Source organism: Piliocolobus tephrosceles, chromosome 3 (genome assembly GCF_002776525.5).
Source record: "Piliocolobus tephrosceles isolate RC106 chromosome 3, ASM277652v3, whole genome shotgun sequence".
In the NCBI taxonomy this organism is placed as follows: Eukaryota; Metazoa; Chordata; class Mammalia; order Primates; family Cercopithecidae; genus Piliocolobus; species Piliocolobus tephrosceles.
The window spans coordinates 79231650-79250311 of NC_045436.1; the positions used below are offsets into that span (position 1 = coordinate 79231650).

At 37.0% G+C, this 18662-nt stretch overlaps 1 protein-coding gene across 1 annotated transcript in view; it reads left to right on the top strand.

Moving 5' to 3' along the window:
• Positions 1–18662, top strand: part of C3H4orf17 (chromosome 3 C4orf17 homolog) — a 39286-nt gene that overhangs the window by 10560 nt on the left and 10064 nt on the right. Inside the window, exons 3-5 of the mRNA XM_023220168.1 lie at positions 825–1034; positions 2586–2650; positions 11263–11406. Coding sequence (XP_023075936.1) covers positions 825–1034; positions 2586–2650; positions 11263–11406 — 419 coding nt within the window. The remainder of the gene's footprint in view (positions 1–824; positions 1035–2585; positions 2651–11262; positions 11407–18662) is intronic.

Here is an 18662-nt window from a genome sequence, read left to right on the forward strand (position 1 = left end):
TATCCAGAAGCTTGCCTGGTAATTTCTGGGAAGACAAAGCAGTCATCTTTTACTACCTCTCATAACTCGCTGATTAACAGAAAGCAATACCCAGCATACCCTCATTTCCTAAGCTGTCCAGTTTCACATGACATAGCATTGATATTGAAAAGTGAACCTTTCTATAACTTAATATTTGAACCAAATCCTATATTTGAGCCAAAAGTGAATAGTTATTTTTAGGAGAGTGACTGAACCCAGAAATCTCTCGTATGAGGAAGGAGTTCCTTTTATACCAACTTCTCCTTCCTCCTTCTGTCACAATCTACCTTATCCTGGCTCCTATTCCCAGCTCCTACAGCTTTTTACCTTCTGCCAGGACAAAGGAGGAGCCAGGGTATCTCTTCTAGAAGACCTATTTACATTGAGGCATTCTGGATGCTTTAAAAAATTTAAATCTGACATTCTTGAAAAGAACCAGCACAAACCCTCTTAGTAATTATCAAGCTTTAGGAAATGAGAGATTTGTCTGAGATAAAAGAAGGTCTACTTCACTTGAATCCCAGACCAAGATTGAAGATGTAGTCTGGCTCTCAGTACTGACAAAATGGCAGGAGATTTTAAGGAAGCATGTAATTGGCTACACTGACTTTCAAAGAATGTCTACCTTGCATTGGTTCATAATACATTTTTTTTTTTTTTTTGGTTCATACAATTTGAAGTCCAACGTTTTACATACATTTAACGATATTTGGTTGGGGAGTTGTTGATCGTTCAAAGAAAACCTTCCAAACATCTAATCTGGTTGTTTGATCTTTCTCTTTTTGTAATCTTTACTCAACTAGGCTTGAATAACATTCCAATCTGTACTGTGAATGATGATGAGAATGCATTTGGAACATTGTGGGGAGGTGGCCAGTCTAACCACTTAGAGAAGAACAGAATACCATTTGCCAAGTGCAGTTACCCACCCAGCACTGCAGTCCCGGAGAGCCCTGTAAGAGGAGTGTCACCAGCCCCAAACAGTGCCAAAGTGCCTCCACGGCCTCATTCTGGTGAGTTGAGTTAGAATTGATGAAATGTTTCCTTATGCCTCCTGCAAACAAGGGTGTGGGGAGTCTATATGATGCTAAAATAGCTGCAGTGGTTTTTACATAAAGTTTCCTCACTGTGAGGAGCATAAATTTTGTTATATATTATAATTTTTTTCACTCTTCTAATCTCTTCTCAGTAGCACGATGATGTCAAAAATGTTATTACCATTATTATTAATAGTACCTAAGACGTATTTGGTGTGGCCCTATTCTGTAATCTCTACAAAACTAGCTAAAAGATGCCAGAAATGAATGTTGATCCAACACTAATAGGGAAACTATGTCAGATGAAAATCGAGTCCAGGAAACGCACTAAGAATGAAATTGCATGTTTATACTGTCCTCATGAGGCTGTCCTCTCCTTAAGGTCAGGCCCTGTGTTACTGCTTTCTGTGTTTTTGCCAGTCTTCCTTTCTCCCCCAGGTCCCAGCTCAGTGCCTGGTCTTTAGTAAACAATTGAATTAATTTGTACTGAATTGAAGGAAAAAGGCATTGATCAAAGTAAAGTGTGGAAAAACCCAAAGAGCAAGATAAAATAGAAGGAAGGAATTCTGCATGGTAGAAATTATATCCAGTTCTTCTCTTTTTCTTGCCCTATACAATTTACATGCTGTTACTAAAACTGTCAGGATACAAGAAAATTATTACGGCATAATGTAGTAAAATATATCTCTAAAGATAGCAATAAGACTGGTCGATTATAGAGTACTCACTATGTGGACATATACCATTCTAAAGTCTTCACACTTAACTCATTTCATCCTTTCAAGAATTTCTCTTCCCTCCCTTCCGCTAGCAATGAAGAGTCAAAACTCACTTATTTTCCCTTATTTCTCATGTCTCTTTTTATACCATAGAACCTAGAAACTTAAAAACTACATTTGCAAGGAAGAGGCCTTTGATGGGAATCAGGTGTCACCACCTAATAAGATTTCTATAGCAGATGTGGGAAAAGGTCATCTTTTTCTTTTATCTATATATTAATGTAAAGGGAAATTAAGTAAAACTTTAAGTGGTTTTAGCGTAACTTAGGGGGATTTAGTTATATGACTGAGTACGAAATGGGTAGGGTTGAGAGGCTGATAAAAGAAGAAAGAAAATAAAGAATGTAATTGTAACTCAGCACAAACCATCTTTCTGTCTAAAGGTCAAATAACAAAAAAAAAATTATCTTTAATTAGATAAAGTGACATTTATATAGACAGGAAACAGAGAAAAATATGTCTTATACTAAAATATATACTTTTTAAACCAGTTTAACCAGATCAAGAAAGCATTTTCTGTGTGTTCTTATATCATCATCTTGGGCATAGAACTAGTTTTTAAATGCAAATATTTTATGTTATTATAATGCCATTTACCTGCAAATTTCCTAATATTTATAAACAGATTCCTGAATTGACCTTAAAGTCAGAAATACTCTCATTGATTTCAGCAATTGACACATATATCATGTGATATAGATTCTTTTTCAGTTTAATCTAAATATATTTTTCCTCAATTTTATTTCAGAGCCCAGTAGAAAAATTAAAGAGTGCTTCAAAACTTCCAGTGAGAATCCCTTAGTAATTAAAAAGGTAAGGAACAGCTGTGTACCGCTATCTAGTTAGTTTGACTTCTGTCAGTTCCTCTCCTTTTTTTTACATGCCTTTCTGAAAAGTCACCATGTTTCACAATATTTTTACAGCTTTAGTAAAGTCTAATTAACATGATATAAGATACACTATTCAAAGTGCACAATTTAATGAGCTTTGACAAATACAAACCTGGGAAACTACCACTTCAGTCAAGAGAATGCACATCCTCATCACTCCCAAAAGTTTTCTCACGATTCTGGCCGTCCCACAGGCAAATGTTTGTCTGCTTTCTGTTGCTAAAGATTAGCATGGACTTTTTTGGATTTTATAAAAATAAAGTCATATGGTGAATTCTCTTTCTAAAATCTGGTTTCTTTAACTCAGCATGATTATTTTAAGATTCATCCATGTTCTTAAGTGCATCAGTAGTTCATTCCTTTTTATTGCTGAGTAGTATTCAATTGTATGGTTATCCTACAATGTGTTGATCTATTTACCTGTTGAGGGACATTTAGGTCACTCCCAATTTCTAGCAAAGCTAATATAAACATTTGTCTACAAGTCTTTGTTTGGATATATACTTTCTTTTCTCTTGGGTAATTCCTATGAGTGAAATAACTGTGTCTTATAGTAGTTGTATGTTTAAGTTTCTAAGAAATAGCCAAATTGTTTTCCAAAATGATTGTCCCATTTAACATTCCCACCAGCAGCATATGAGTTTTCTTTTCTCCATGTCTTCCCCAAACTTAGAATGGTCAGTCTTTTTATTTTTAGCCAACCTAGTGGGTATGCAGTAGTATCTTATTGTGGTTTTAATTTGCATTTTCCTCATGAGGTTGACATCTTTTCCAATTCTTACTTGTCATGTATATATCTTTTCATGGGAAATACATTGTTAGATATTTTGCCCAATTCTTAAACTGGGTTGTTGGCCGGGTGCAGTGGCTCACGCCTGTAATCCCAGCACTTTGGGAGGCTGAGGTGGGCAGATCATGAGGTCAGGAGATCGAGACCATCCTGGCCAACATAGTGAAACCCCGTCTGTACTAAAATACAAAAAACAAAATTAGCCAGGCATGGTGGTGCATACCTGTATTTCCAGCTACTGGGAGGCTGAGAAGGGGAATTGCTTGAATCCAGGAGGTGGAGATTGCAGTGAGCCGAGATCGTGCCACTGCACTGCAGCCTGGTGACAGAGCAAGACTCCGTCTAAAAAAAAAAAAAAAAAAATTGGGTTGTTGACTTTTTTATTATGACATTGTAAAAGTTCTTCACATATTCTAGATTAAATCTTTTGTTACATGTATGTTTTTGCAAATATTTTCTTCCAGTCTGAGGACTGCTCTTTTTTTGATAAGTGTCTTTCAAAAATTTATAATTTTTTTCACTATAACTTCACATCTGCTTGCTGTTTATCTCTGTATCGTGCTTTATTGCAATGGCTAGAATCTCTAGTACAATGTTGAATAGAAGTGACGAGAGCAGACATCCTTGCCATGTACCTGATTGTAGGAGGAAAGCATTCAGACTTTCACCATTAAGTATTATGTTAATTTACTTTATTTATGGATGCCCTTTATATGACTGAGAAAGTTCCCTTCCATTCCTAGTGTGCTGAGAGTTTTAACAGAAATGGGGAGAGATGTATTTTGCCAAATGCTGTTTTAGTATCTAGCTGAGATGATCAAATGATTTTTCTTTTTTAGTCTGTTAATATAGTGAATTACACTGGCTACGTTTCCAATTTGAACCAACCTCGGACATCTGGTAAAAACCTCACTTAGTCGTGATGTATTATCCTTGTTATATACTAAAATTTCATAACATATTGTTAGCATTCTTGTGTCTATGTTTATGAGGAATATTTGTTTATAGTTTTCTTATAAAGTCTTTTTCTGGTTTTAATATCAGCATAATGCTGGCTTTATAGAATAAACTGGGAATTCCTCTTTAATATTCTGGAAGATTTTATGTAGAACGGATATTATTTCTTCCTTAAAAGTTTAGTAGAAATCTTCAGTAAGATATTAGGCTTGATATTTCCTTTGAGTCAAGGTTTTTAACTACAAATTCAATTTCTTTTTTTTTTTATATATAGATATAGGCTATTTGGGTTGTCTATTTCTTCTTTAGCCAGCATTGGTAGTTTATATTTTGCAAAGAATATGTCCATTTCATCTAAGTTGTTGACTTATTGATATAAAGTTTTTCATAAAATATTCCTTTTATTATTTTATAATGTTTAATGTTTGTTTCCTCATCCCTGATTTTGGCAATTTGTGTCTTCTTTTTTTCCTGATGTGTCTAGCTAGAGGTCTGTGAGTTTTATTGATCATTTTAAAGAATCAATATTTCATTTCATTGAGTATTTCTATCGTTTTGCTTTTGTTTCCATTTCACTGACTTTGGCTCCTATCTTTATAGAAGGTAAAATCTTAGGTCATTGATTTGAGACTTTTTTTCCAATATAAGCATTTATTATTACATTTTTCCTATAAGCATTACTTTGCCTGCATCCCCCAAAATTTACTATGTTGAATTTTCATTTTCATTATGTTCAAAATACTTCCTGATATCCTTTTTGATTTCTTTTTTCACCTATGGGTTACTTAAAATCATGTTATTTACTTTCTAAATATTTGGGGGATTTTCCAGATATCTTTGTGTTATTAATTCCAATTTAATCCCACTGTAGTCAGAGAACACACTTTGTATACTTTGTAATGTTTTAAATTTATTGAGACTTGTTATATGGCCTGGAGTATTGTTGACCTTAATAAATTTTTCATGTACCCATGAAACAAATGTTCACTCTGCTGTTGTTTGGTAGAACGCAATATAAACATCAATTAGGTCAAGTTAGATGATACTGTTGTTCAAGTCTTCCGTAGCAGCAGCTCCCAACCTTTTTTGGAAGACTATTTTTCTACAGACCTATGGTGGGATGGGGGGAATGGTTTCAGGATGAAATTGTTCCACCTCAGATCATCAGGCATTCCATTCTCATAAGGAGCACACAACCTACATCCCTTGCATGCGCAGTTCACAATAGGGTTTGCACTCCCATGAGAATCTAATGCCACTGCTGATCTGACAGGAGGCAGAACTCAGGCGGTAATGCTGACTTGCTCTCCCACTGCTCACATTCTGCTGTGCAGCAGGTTGTGGTCCAGGGATTTGGGGACTCTCGTTCTGTAGCCTTACTGATTTGCTGCTTTTTCTGCCAATTATTGAGGGAGAGGTGCTGAAATCTCTGATTATAATTGTGGATTTCTAAATTTCTCTTTCCATTTCTACCAGTTTTTAATCACATATTTTGAAACTCTCTTATTAGGCATAAAACTGTTTAGGTTTGCTACATCTTCTTGATAAAATGATCTTTTTATCATTATAAAGTTACTGTCTTCGCCCCTGACACTATTCTTTGCTTTAAAATCTATTTTGTTATAAAACTGTTCAGATTTTCTATTTCTCCTTGATTCAATTTTTGGTAATATATTCTTTTCTAAAAACTGTTTATTCAATCTAAATATTCAGATTTATTGACTAAGTTATGCATAATATCCTTATATTCTTTTAAAAATATCTGCTGGTTCTGTAAGAAGTACCCTTTTACATATTAGTTGTGTTGATTTGTGTCTTTGTTTTTCTCAATTAAAAGAAGTTTATAATTTTCAACAAAAGTTTATTCAATAAGTTTATTGATTTTATTAGTATATCGAAGAGTTGATTTTCATGATTTTTGATTATCTATGTTGTATATTTTCTATTTTATTAATATCTGCTGTTATTAGTTTTCTCTTTCTATTAAATACTTTATTGTTCTTTTTCCAACTCATTTTATCTTTCTAACACATGTATTTTAAAGCTATAAATTCCCCTCTTAAAATTGCTTTAGCCACTCTCACAATTTTTGTACATACCATTTTCACTGAGTTCAAACTTCTTTGACTCATGACTCAATTGCTGGACTTTATTTGTGTGACATATCCAAGACTAGGTAATTTATAAGGAAAAGAGGTATAATTGACTAACAGTTCTGCATGGCTAGGGAGGCATCAGGAAACTTACAATCATAGCAGAAAGCAAAACTGGCATGTCTTACATGGCAGCAGGCAAGAGAAGTGAGAGCCAAGGAAAGGGGGAGGCCACTTATAAAAACCATCAGATTTCATGAGAACTCACTTTCATGAAAACAGTATGGGGGAACCTGACCCCATGATTCAGTTAATTCCACCAGGTCCCATCCTTGGCATGTGGGGATTATCACAATTCAAGGTGAGATTTGGGAGGGAACATGGAGCCAACCATATCAGTTGATGAGAAAAAAAATGGATTTGTTATATATCATATCATGTAAAGTCAGTTTCTAAGAGCTACTAACAACATTAAGGACTTAATGTGTTACTGTTTTTCCAAAAATAAGTCTGTATAATAAACTTAACAGAAATTATAACAAACTCTCTCTCAGACCACAGTGCAATCAAACTAGAACTCAAGATTAAGAAACTCATTCAAAACCAGTAAACTACATGAAAACTGAACAACTTGCTCCTGAATAACTACTGGGTACATAATGAAATGAAGGCAGACATAAAGATATTCTTTGAAACCAATGAGAATAAAGACACAACATACCAGAATCTCTCGGACACATTTAAAGCAGTGTGTAGAGGGAAATTTATAGCACTAAATGCCCACAAGAGAAAGGAGGAAAGATCTAAAATTAACACCCTAACATCACAATTAAAAGAGCTAGAGAAGCAAGAGCAAACACATTCAAAAGCTAGCAGAAGGCAAGAAATAACTAAGAACAGAGCAGAACTGAAGGAGATAGAGACACAAAAACTCTCCAAAAACTCAAAGAATCTGGGAGCTGGTTTTTGAAAAGATCAAAAAAATTGGTAGACCGCTGGCAAGATTAATAAAGAAGAAAAGAGAGAAGAATCAAATAGACTCAATAAAAAATGACAAAGGGGATATCACCACCGATTCCACAGAAATACAAACTACCACCAGAGAATACTGTAAACACCTACATGCTTTTCTAAATAAACTAGAAAATCTAGAAGAAACGGATGTATTCCTGGACACATACACCCTCCCAAGACTAAACCAGGAAGAAGTTGAATCCCTGAATAGACCAATAACAGGCTCTGAAATTGAGGCAATAATTAATAGCCTACCAACCAAAAATAGTCCAGGACCAGATTCACAGCTGAATTCTACCAGAGGTACAAGGAGGAGCTGGTACCATTCCTTCTGAAACTATTCCAAACAATAGAAAAAGAGGGAATCCTCCCTAACTCATTTTATGAGGCCAACATCATCCTGATACCAAAGCCTGGCAGAGACACACACACAAAAAAGAGAATTTTAGACCAATATCCCTGATGAACATCAATGCAAAAATCCTCAATAAAATACTGGCAAACCGAATCCAGCAGCACATCAAAAAGCTTATCCACCATGATCAAGTGGGCTTCATCCCTGGGATGCAAGGCTGCTTCCACATATGAAAATCAATAAACGTAATCCAGCATATAAACAGAACTAAAGACAAAAACCACATGATTATGTCAATAGATGCAGAAAAGACCTTTGACAAAATTCAACAGTTCTTCATGCTAAAAACTCTCAATAAATTAGGTGTCAATGGAAAGTATCTCAAAATAATAAGAGCTATTTATGACAAATACACAGCCAATATCATACTGAATGGGCAAAAACTGGAGGCATTCCCTTTGAAAACTGGCACAAGACAGGGATGCCCTCTCTCACCACTCCTATTCAACATAGTGTTGGAAGTTCTGGCCAGGGCAATCAGGCAGGAGAAAGAAATAAAGGGTATTCAATTAGGAAAAGAAGAAGTTAAATTGTCCCTGTTTGCAGATGACATGACTGTGTATTTAGAAAACCCCATTGTCTCAGCCCAAAATCTCCTTAACCTGAAAAGCAAGTTCAGCAAAGTCTTAGGATACAAAATCAACGTGCAAAAATCACAAGCATTTGTATACACCAACAACAGACAAACAGAGAGCCAAAGCATGAGTGAACTCCCATTTACAATCGCTTCACAGAGAATAAAATACCTAGGAATCCAACTTACAAGGGATGTGAAGGACCTCTTCAAGGAGAACTACAAACCACTGTTCAACGGAATAAAAGAGGACACAAACAAGTGGAAGAACATTCAATGCTCATGGACAGGAAGAATTGACATCATGAAGATGGCCATACTGCCCAAGGTAATTTATAGATTCAATGCCATCCCCATTAAGCTACCAATGACTTTCTTCACAGAATTGGAAAAAACTACTTTAAAGTTCATATGGAATAAAAAAAGAGCCCACATTGCCAAGACAATCCTAAGTCAAAAGAACAAAGCTGGAGGCATCATGCTACCTGACTTCAAACTATACTAAAAGGCTACAGTAACCAAAACAGCATGGTACTGGTACCAAAACAGAGATACAGACCAATAGTACAGAACAGAGGCCTCAGAAATAATACCACACATCTACGGCCATCTGATCTCTGACAAAATGACAAAAACAAGAAATGGGGAAAGGACTTCCTATTTAATAAATGGTGCTGGGAAAACTGGCTAGCCATATATAGAAAGCTGAAACTGGATCCCTTTCTTACACCTTATACAAAAATTAATTCAAGATGGATTAAAGACTTAAATGTTAGACCTAAAACCATAAAAACCCTAGAAGAAAACTTAGGCAATACCATTCAGCACATAGGCATGGGCAAGGACTTCATGTCTAAAACACCAAAAGCAATAGCAAAAAAGCCAAAATTGACAAATGGGATCTAATTAAACTAAAGAGCTTCTTCACAGCAAAAGAAACTACCATCAGAGTGAACAGGCAACCTACAGAATGGGAGAAAATTTTTGCAATCTACTCATCTGACAAAGGGCTAATATCCAAAACCTACAAAGAACTCAAACAAATTTACAAAAACAAAACAAACAAACAAACAAACAAAAAAAACAACCCCATCAAAAAGTGGGCAAAGGATCTGAACAGACAATTCTCAAAAGAAGACATTTATGCAGCCAACAGACACAGGAAAAAATCCTCATCATCACTGGCCATTAGAGAAATGCAAATCAAAACCACAATGAGATACCATCTCACACCAATTAGAATGGCTATCATTAAAAAGTCAGGCAACAACAGGTCCTGGAGAGGATGTGGATAAATAGGAACACTTTTACACTGTTGGTGGGACTGTAAACTAGTTCAACCATTGTGGAAGACAGTGTGGTGATTCCTCCAGGATCTAGAACTAGAAATACCATTTGACCCAGCCATCCCATTACTGGGTATATACCCAAAGGATTATAAATCATGCTGCTATAAAGACACACGCATACGTATGTTTATTGTGGCACTATTCACAATAGCAAAGACTTGGAACCAATCCAAATGTCCATCAGTGACAGACTGGATTAAGAAAATGTGGCACATACACACCATGGAATACTACACAGCCATAAGAAAGGATGGGTTAATGTCCTTTGTAGGGACATGGATGAAGCTGGAAACCATCATTCTCAGCAAACTATCGCAGGGACAAAAAACCAAACACCACATGTTCTCACTCATAGGTGGGAATTGAACAATGAGAATACTTGGACACAGGAAGGGGAACATCACACACCGGGGCCTGTCATGGGGTTGGGGGAGTGGGGAGGGATAGCATTAGGAGATATACCTAATGTAAATGATGAGTTAGTGGGTGCAGCACACCAACATGGCACATGTATACATATGTAACAAACCTGCACGTTGTGCACACATACCCTAGAACTTAAAGTATAATTTTAAAAAACCTCAAATACAATATAGCTTCATTTTTACTAAACATAAAGTTAAATATTATTCTATCAATTCCAATCATCAAAATCCCAGGCTGTTGACTCATTTATGTACTAGGTTCTATGTGTTGTTACAAATCAGTCACTTCGAAGGGTAGAAAGCCTTTCCTGGAACAGGCACATGGATCTAAGGCTTCTATAACTCTTCATGGACTTAAAGCTTCCACAACCTTTTAATTTTTAAAAATTGCAAACAGTATATTTACCTCCCAGAACAAGAAAATAACCTTTGTATTTCCCTTCCAACTGATCAAGGGAAGAAATTTAGTTTGCCTTTCTAACTCTCCAGCTGTTAGCTGTTACTTAAGAGCAAGGAGGTAGCAACTTGCATCATGTAGTTGCTTCACAGACAAAGCATAAAACCTCTCAGCTGTCTTTTCCTGGCCACAAAAGAGAAATCTTCCCAACTTAACAGCAAATCTCATGTCATGAGTTGGCTGTTATCTGGAATTGCGATGTAAAAGGTTATACATTGCATACTACAAATTTGTTATCTTGTTATTTGACCAAGAGTTTAAAGTGATTTCATCAAAAGTTAATATCATTATTTGTTTTGTCTCCCAATATAAATATTTGATAGTTTAAGATAACACTAACCTTTTTTACTTTCATGTGTTTCTCATTAACCACAATATTTCTTACTCATTTTTCATTGAGTTTTCATAGAAAATATAGACGGGTGCAAATGTATATTGGTTATATTATACCTTTGATTTAGGAAGAAATTAAGGCCAAAAGTCCACCATCACCTCCAAAGGCATGCTCTACGCCTGGCTCCTGTTCTTCAGGGATGACGAGTACCAAGAATGATGTGAAAGCAAACACCATTTGCATACCAAACTATCTGGATCAGGAAATAAAAGTAAGTATCAGGTTTATCAAATCCATAACTTGGAAACAGCATGAATATACAAAAAAATTAATACCACTAGTGTCCTTAAAACTCTTAAATGATTCCTTACTGATAACTGAGTTGATTTAAGACTGCTTAGCCTGAAATCCAAGGCATATTCCTATTTTCATTTCCAGTCTTACTTTTCCTTGGAATATTGACACTCTTAGATTAACACAATCTTTGGTTCAGACATAATGAAAAGCCTGGTGTTTATCAAACAAACCCAGTCCTATTCTTTCCATCTTTCATTATCATCTTAATACTTGAGAGGCACTATTCTTAATGTCTTGCTGCAATCTATACATTTACTTCTTGTATTTTAAAGCATAGATTCCTCTAATCAACATTCATCTCTTCCTCTTTTCTTTGCAAAATTATGTCTTCAAACTTTCTCTGCCTGGGGTTATAAACTTAGTTATATTAATAGTAATATGTCATATCAGCTTCCTGAAAGTCCCTCCCCAGCCACAGTTATTTCTGAGAATGATATAAAATCAAGAATACATCAGTCAGCTAATATCTGTCATCTGCCATTTTTTCCTTCTTTTAATCTCTTTGATAACCTCTACATTGAACCACCGTAAGTCCCACTACCATGAACTAAGGGTTAAAAGATTGTAATGATGACTCTAATTGGAAGTTTAAGTAATCAGTATCTGTAGTTGTAATTACAAATAACAGAGCACATTGTTGAGATGGTTATTGAATAAGACTAATAAGGAAGTATTTTAAAAGTAGAGCCCAGAGTATGATAGTGACATTGATGTGATAATTCATCCTGATGATTAAACTTGAGAAGAATAGAAGGAAATGTATAGAAGGGAGAGTATCTACATATTTGACTTATGTTTATACATTATTTCCTGATGATTCTGGCTAAAGACTTTATATTATACACAGTCTTCAGAATCACTGTTTCACCTGCTACACCCTGGCACTTTGATCTTTCTGTAATTTTCTCATTCTCACCTTAAGAGCTTTGCTTTAAGAATTATCTTTCTCTTTATTGGCTCAGTGATCACCTTCTCATTAAGTTTAAGTATCGCTTACTCAAAAATACTTTCTCTAATAATCCAATCTACAGTAGCTAACCAGTCACTCTATATCCCATTACCCTTTGTTATTTTTTGCATAAATATGCTATATATGTATGTTCAGACTTATTTATTTGGTTCAATATTTTCTCTCTCTCCTCACCCCACTCCCACTAAAATTTAAATCATATAAGATCTCACACTTGTCTGCCTTTGCTACTGCTTAATCTTCAGTGCCTAGGTGAGTGCTAGATACCTAGTAATTGTTAGATGAGTATTTGTTGGATATTGAATAAATAAATTAAAAGGAAAAGTCAACTCAAGATCAAAAGATAACTGTAGAAAATCAGCTAAATACATAGTTCTCAACTCAAATAATCCATAATCTGAATGCAGTTTTAGTAAGACTGACATTCTTCCTTGGGCGTATCAATAGACCAGCATGATCCTATAGAACTGGGTTTCTGGGCATCTATGAAAGAGTCCTCGTCTCAAACGCATCTTCTATTTTACAAAAATCAACTTAGCTGGACATCAGTTGATATAAAACTCACTAAAGTATAAACCCTTTGAAGGCAGGGATCTTGTCTGCCTTGTTCATAACTGATTTCTTAGCACTCATCACTTCACTTGAAAAATATTAACTGGCACACAGACAATGGCATTTTGCCAAACAGTTGTTGACTATTTGCTAAATAAATGAACAGAGAGGGAGTAAAGTGATAAAATAGGTTTTATCAAGATTTTTTTGTCTTATATAAAAGAGCCCCAGAAATATTGCTCATCTCGGAGGTATTCTATTCTTCCATGTTTCCTACAAAAAACAATCTGGAATATTTTCTAATTTCCTACTATCCATTGAGTAACTCTAAATGGGCTGTGAAATCAGGAAATGTTTTTGCAGGGGTATGTGTGAAAGGGTATGCAGTTTCATGATTATTACTTTAAAAGGAAAGAGAAACATAATTCCATGTCTATTAGCACTTTGTTTTAAGCCTTCCTTCCAAAGATCTGGAATTTATAGACATAACACCAAAATGTCTGCCAAACTCTTATAAACGGTTGGTGGGACTATAAATTAGTTCAGCCTCTGTGGAAAGCAGTTTGGAGAGTTCACAAGGAACTAAAAACAGAATTGCCATGCAAACCAGCAATCCCATTACTGGGTATATACCCAAAGGAAAATAAATAGTTCTAAAAGATAAAAAGACACCTGCACTAGCATGTTAATCACAGCAATATTCACAATAGCAAAGACATGGAATCAATCTCAGTGCCCATCAGTGATGAACTGGATAAAGAAAAGGTGGTACATATACACCATAGAATACTACACAGCCTTAAAATATAGAATAATACATTTTGCAGCAACCTGGATGCAGCTATAGGTCATTATTCTAAGTCAATGAATACAGAAACAGAAAACCAAATACTGCATAGTCTCACCAGTAAATGGGAGCTAATCACTGGGTACATGTAGACATAAAGATGGGAACAATGGACACTGGAAACTCCAAAAGGTAGGAGGAAGGAAGGAAAGCAAAGAAGGAAAAACTATCAGGAACTTTGTTCACTATTTGCGTGGTGGATTAACTGAAGCCCAATGCTCAGCATTATTCAATATATCCATGTAACAAACATGCACATGTACCCACTGAGTCTCAAATTTAAAAAGAAAAGTTGACCAAACACATCTATTTATTCTGTAAATATTTAATGTCAAACTACAAAATACTAGAGTATGAGGATACAATCAATTTCTTCATTCATAGAGCTTATGAAGTAATAGTGCAACTGTTATGAGAACATGTACCAGGAGACTTTGCAGCTCAGAGAGCCTTCAAGGAGAAAGGGACGTAAAGAATGTTTAGGATGTAATCAGAAGATAAAGAGAAGTATGGAAGAGATCTTTCCCAGTCAAGTGACCTTCGTATCTTAAGACTAAGGTGTGAGAGCATTGCTTAATTAAAACAACGAACAACAATTAATATGGTTGATGCAGATGGTGCGTGGAGAAAGTCGCAAGAGATGGGGCTGGAGACTTAAGAATAGACTGGATAGTGTAGTACTTTATAAGCCCTATCAAGGTGTCCATATTTCGTCCCAAGGGGTGTGGGAAGCCAATAAAGAATTTTAAGCACTAAAAGATATTGTATTACTTTGTAAGTATAAGAATTACATAGTTAGAACTGTACTTTAGAAAAACCACTCTGGATACAATATGCAGATTAATTTGGGGAGATAAGGGGTGACAAAGTTGCAAGCAAGGGACTCTGATTCGAAAATGATAGATTAGGTTCAATGCTTAACCTTCTGCTTTAAAAAAACTATATAATTCAGCAAAATATATACAGAAATGATTTTCAGGTACTGGGCAACAGGCACTACAGATTGGACCATTGAGAGAAGAGAAACAATTGGGGTTATTTCCATATTCAACCCAGACTTCTGCCTGGGGCACATGCCTAATCATGGCACAGAGAAGTGGAGCCTGAACAGACAGCAGCAACTTCACTAGGTGCAGAAAACAGAGTTTTAGTATTTAGTATTTGGGGATGCTGAGGTGGGTGGAATTTGCAAAGTAAGATCTGAAGAAGATAAATCTGTGCAGAGAATGAGCTCCAGAAATTTAGGGGTACCATTAAGTGTTCAGTCCAATATGAAGCCCCACATGTACAGGATGACTCTGAGACCTGGCAAGGAGAGCTAATGGGAGGTATTACAGAGCTTAGAGTTGCTGGAGTTCTAAGAAACCCTGAAAAGACTTCGCTGGAGTGAAGATACCTTGCGGAACATACCAGGACTTCAATTCAGACCCCAGAAAAGTTACACCTTAAAAATAGCCCTGCAATACAGGCTACTCTAGGCTAGATTCTCAAATCCTAAAATAAAATTTCAGGACATCAAGTTCACCTGCCAATATATTAATAATGTTCAAGAACAAAACACTATTTTTTCCCTCAACTTTCATTTTAAGTTCTGGGGTATATGTGCAGGATGTGCAGGTTTGTTACATAGGTAAACCTACGCCCTGGTGGTTTGCTGCACAGATCATCCCATCACCTAGGTATTATGCCCAGCATCCATTGGCTATTCTTCCTGATGCTCTCCTTCTCCCCTAACACTCCCTGACAGGTCCCAGTGTGTGTTGTTGCCCACCATATGTCCATGTGTTCTCGTTGTTCAGCTCTCACTTATAAGTAAGAACATGTGGTGTTTGGTTTTCTGTTCCTTCATTAGTTGCTGAGGATAACAGCTTCCACCTCCATCTATGTCCTTGCAAAGGACACGATCTCATTCCTTTCTATGGCTGCATAGTATTCCATGGTGTACATGTATCACATTTTCTTTATCCAGTCTATCATTGATGGGCATTTAGGTTGATTCCATGTCTTTGCTATTGTGAATAGTGCTGCAGTGAACATATGCATGCATATATAACAAAATAATTTATATTCCTTTGGGTATATACCCTGTAATGGGATTGCTGGATTAGACGGTATTTCTGCCTCAAGATCATTGAGGAATCACCACACTGCCTTCCACAATGGTGGGAGTAATTTATACTCCCACCAACAGTGTAAAATTGTTCCTTTTTCTCCACAACCTTGCCAGCATCTGCTGTTTTTTGACTTTTTAATAATCCGTCATTCTGACTGGTGTGAGATGGTATCTTATTGTGGTTTTGATTTGCATTTCTCTAATGCATTTAGCCCATTTACATTTAAGGTTAGTATTGCTATGTGTGAATTTGATCTTGTCACCATGATGCTAGCTGGTTATTTTGCAGACTTGTTTATATGGTTGGTTCATAGTGTCACTGGTCTGTGTACTTAACTGTGTTTTTGTAGTGGCTGGTAAAAGTTTTCCTTTCCATATTTAGTGCTTCCTTCAGGAGCAAGGCAGGCCTGGTGGTGACAAATTCCCTCAGCATTTGCTTGTCTAAAAAGGATCTTATTTCTCCTTCGCTTATGGAGCTCAGTTTGGCCAGATGTGAAATTCTGGGTTGGAAACTCTTTCAGAATGTTGAATATTGGCTCCCAATTTCTTCTGGCTTGTAGGGTTTCCACTGAGAGATGTGGTATTAGTCTGATGGACTTCCCTTTGTATGTGACCTGACCCTTCTCTCTGGCTGCCCTTAATGTTTTTTCTTTCATTTTGACCTTGGAGAATCTGAAGATGATGTGCCTGAGGATGGATCTTCTCATGGAGTATCTTACTAGGGTTCTCCAGATTCCCTGAATTTGAATGTTGGCCTGTCTTGCTAGTTTGGGGAAGTTCTCCTAGATGACATCCTGAAGTATGTTTTCCAACTTGGTTCCATTCTCCTCATCTCTTTTAGGTATTCCAATCAGTCTTAAGTTCAGTCTTCTTATATAATCCCACATTTATTGGAGGTTTTGTTCATTCTTTTTCATTCTTTTTTCTCTATTTTTGTCTGCCTGTCTTATTTCAGAAAGATACTCTTCAAGCTCTGAGATTCTTTCCTCTACTTGGTCTTTTCTGCTATTAATACTTACAATTACATTACATTGTGAAGTTCTTGTGTTGTGTTTTTCAGCTACATCAGGTCAGTTATGTTGCTCTCTAAACTGGCTATTCTTGTTATTGGCTTATGTATTGTTTTATCATGATTCTTAGCTTCTTTACATTAAGTTACAACATGCTCCTTTAGCTTAGCAAAGTTTGTTATTACCCACCTTCTGAAGCCTACTTCTCTCATTCAGCCATCTCAGACTCAGCCCAGTTCTGTGTCCTTGCTTGAGATGTGTTGCAGTCATTTGGAGGAGAAAAAGCACCCTGCCTTTTTGAGTTTTCAGCGTTTTTGCATTGATTCGTTTTCATCTTTGTGGGCTTATCTACCTTCAATCTTTGAGGTTACTGACCTTTAAATGGGATTTTTGTGGCATCTTTTTTTTTGTTGCTGTTATTTTCTGTTTGTTTGTTTTTCTTCTAACAGTCAGGGCACTCTTCTGTAGGGCTGCTGCAGTTTGCCGGGGGTCTGCTCCAGACCCTGGTTGCCTTGAGTTTTCCCATACCTGGAGGTATCACCAGTGAAGGCTGCAAGACAGCAAAGATGTCTGCCTGCTCCTTCCTCTGGGATCTCCATCCTAGGGGGCTACTGACCTGTTGCTGGCTCAAATGCTCCTAGATGAGGTGTGTGGAGGCTTCTATTGGAAGGTATTACTGGGTCAGGAGGAATGGGATCAGGGACCCACTTAAAGAAGCAGTCTGGCTGCTTTTGGGGAGAGCAGGTATGCTGGATTGGGGGGATCTCTTCCTCATCCAGACCACTTGGACTTTCCAGAGCTGGCAGGCTGGAATGGTTGAGTCAACTGAAATGCTAAGACAACAGCTGCCCCTCCCCCTGGAAGGCTCTGTCCCGGGGGGAGATCAGAGCTCTGTGCATATGACCCTGGCTGGAGTTGCTGCACACAGGGAGGCCCCACCGAGTGAGAAGGAATGGATTGGGATCCCACTTAAAGAAGCAGTCTGGGCATGATCTGGCACAGCAGCTGTGCCTTGGTGGTGGGGACTCCTCCCTGTCCGGATGGCCTGCACTTCCTGGAGCCAGCAGGCTAGAACAGCTAAGTTGACCAAAACACAGAGATGCTGGCTGCCCCTTCCCCTGGGAACTCGGTCCCATCACAGGCAGTCTCCAGCCTGTTGCCACTGGCTGGCTGGAATTCCAAGCCAGTGGGTCTTAACTTGTGAGAACCCCATAAGTGGGGCAAACAGAATGATGCTGCTTAGCTCCCTGGATTCAGTCCCCTTCCTAGGGATATGTACAGATAGATTTCCTGTCTTGCCAGGATTCCTGAGCTGGAGTATGTTTCTGTGTGTACCTGAGTGGCTATTCTGCTGAGACTCCACATAGCTCTGTGTTTCATGCCCAGGGCCCTGTGGCAGGGGCTCATGAGGGCACCTCCTGATCCATAGGTTGCAAAATGTAGACTCTCCACAATGTAGCATATACAAAGTCCCTCAAATAATAGTTATTAGACATGCAAAGAGCAGCAACTACAACCCATAAGCAGAAGGAAAAAAAGAATTCATAGTAACAGACACAGAAATGGCACAGATGTGGAAATTAGTAGAAAAGGCTGTAAAAGAGATTGTTTTTAAAGATTTTCAAAGATTTCTAGGAAAAAAAGACATAATGAGTGAATAGATGAGGCATCTCTCAAG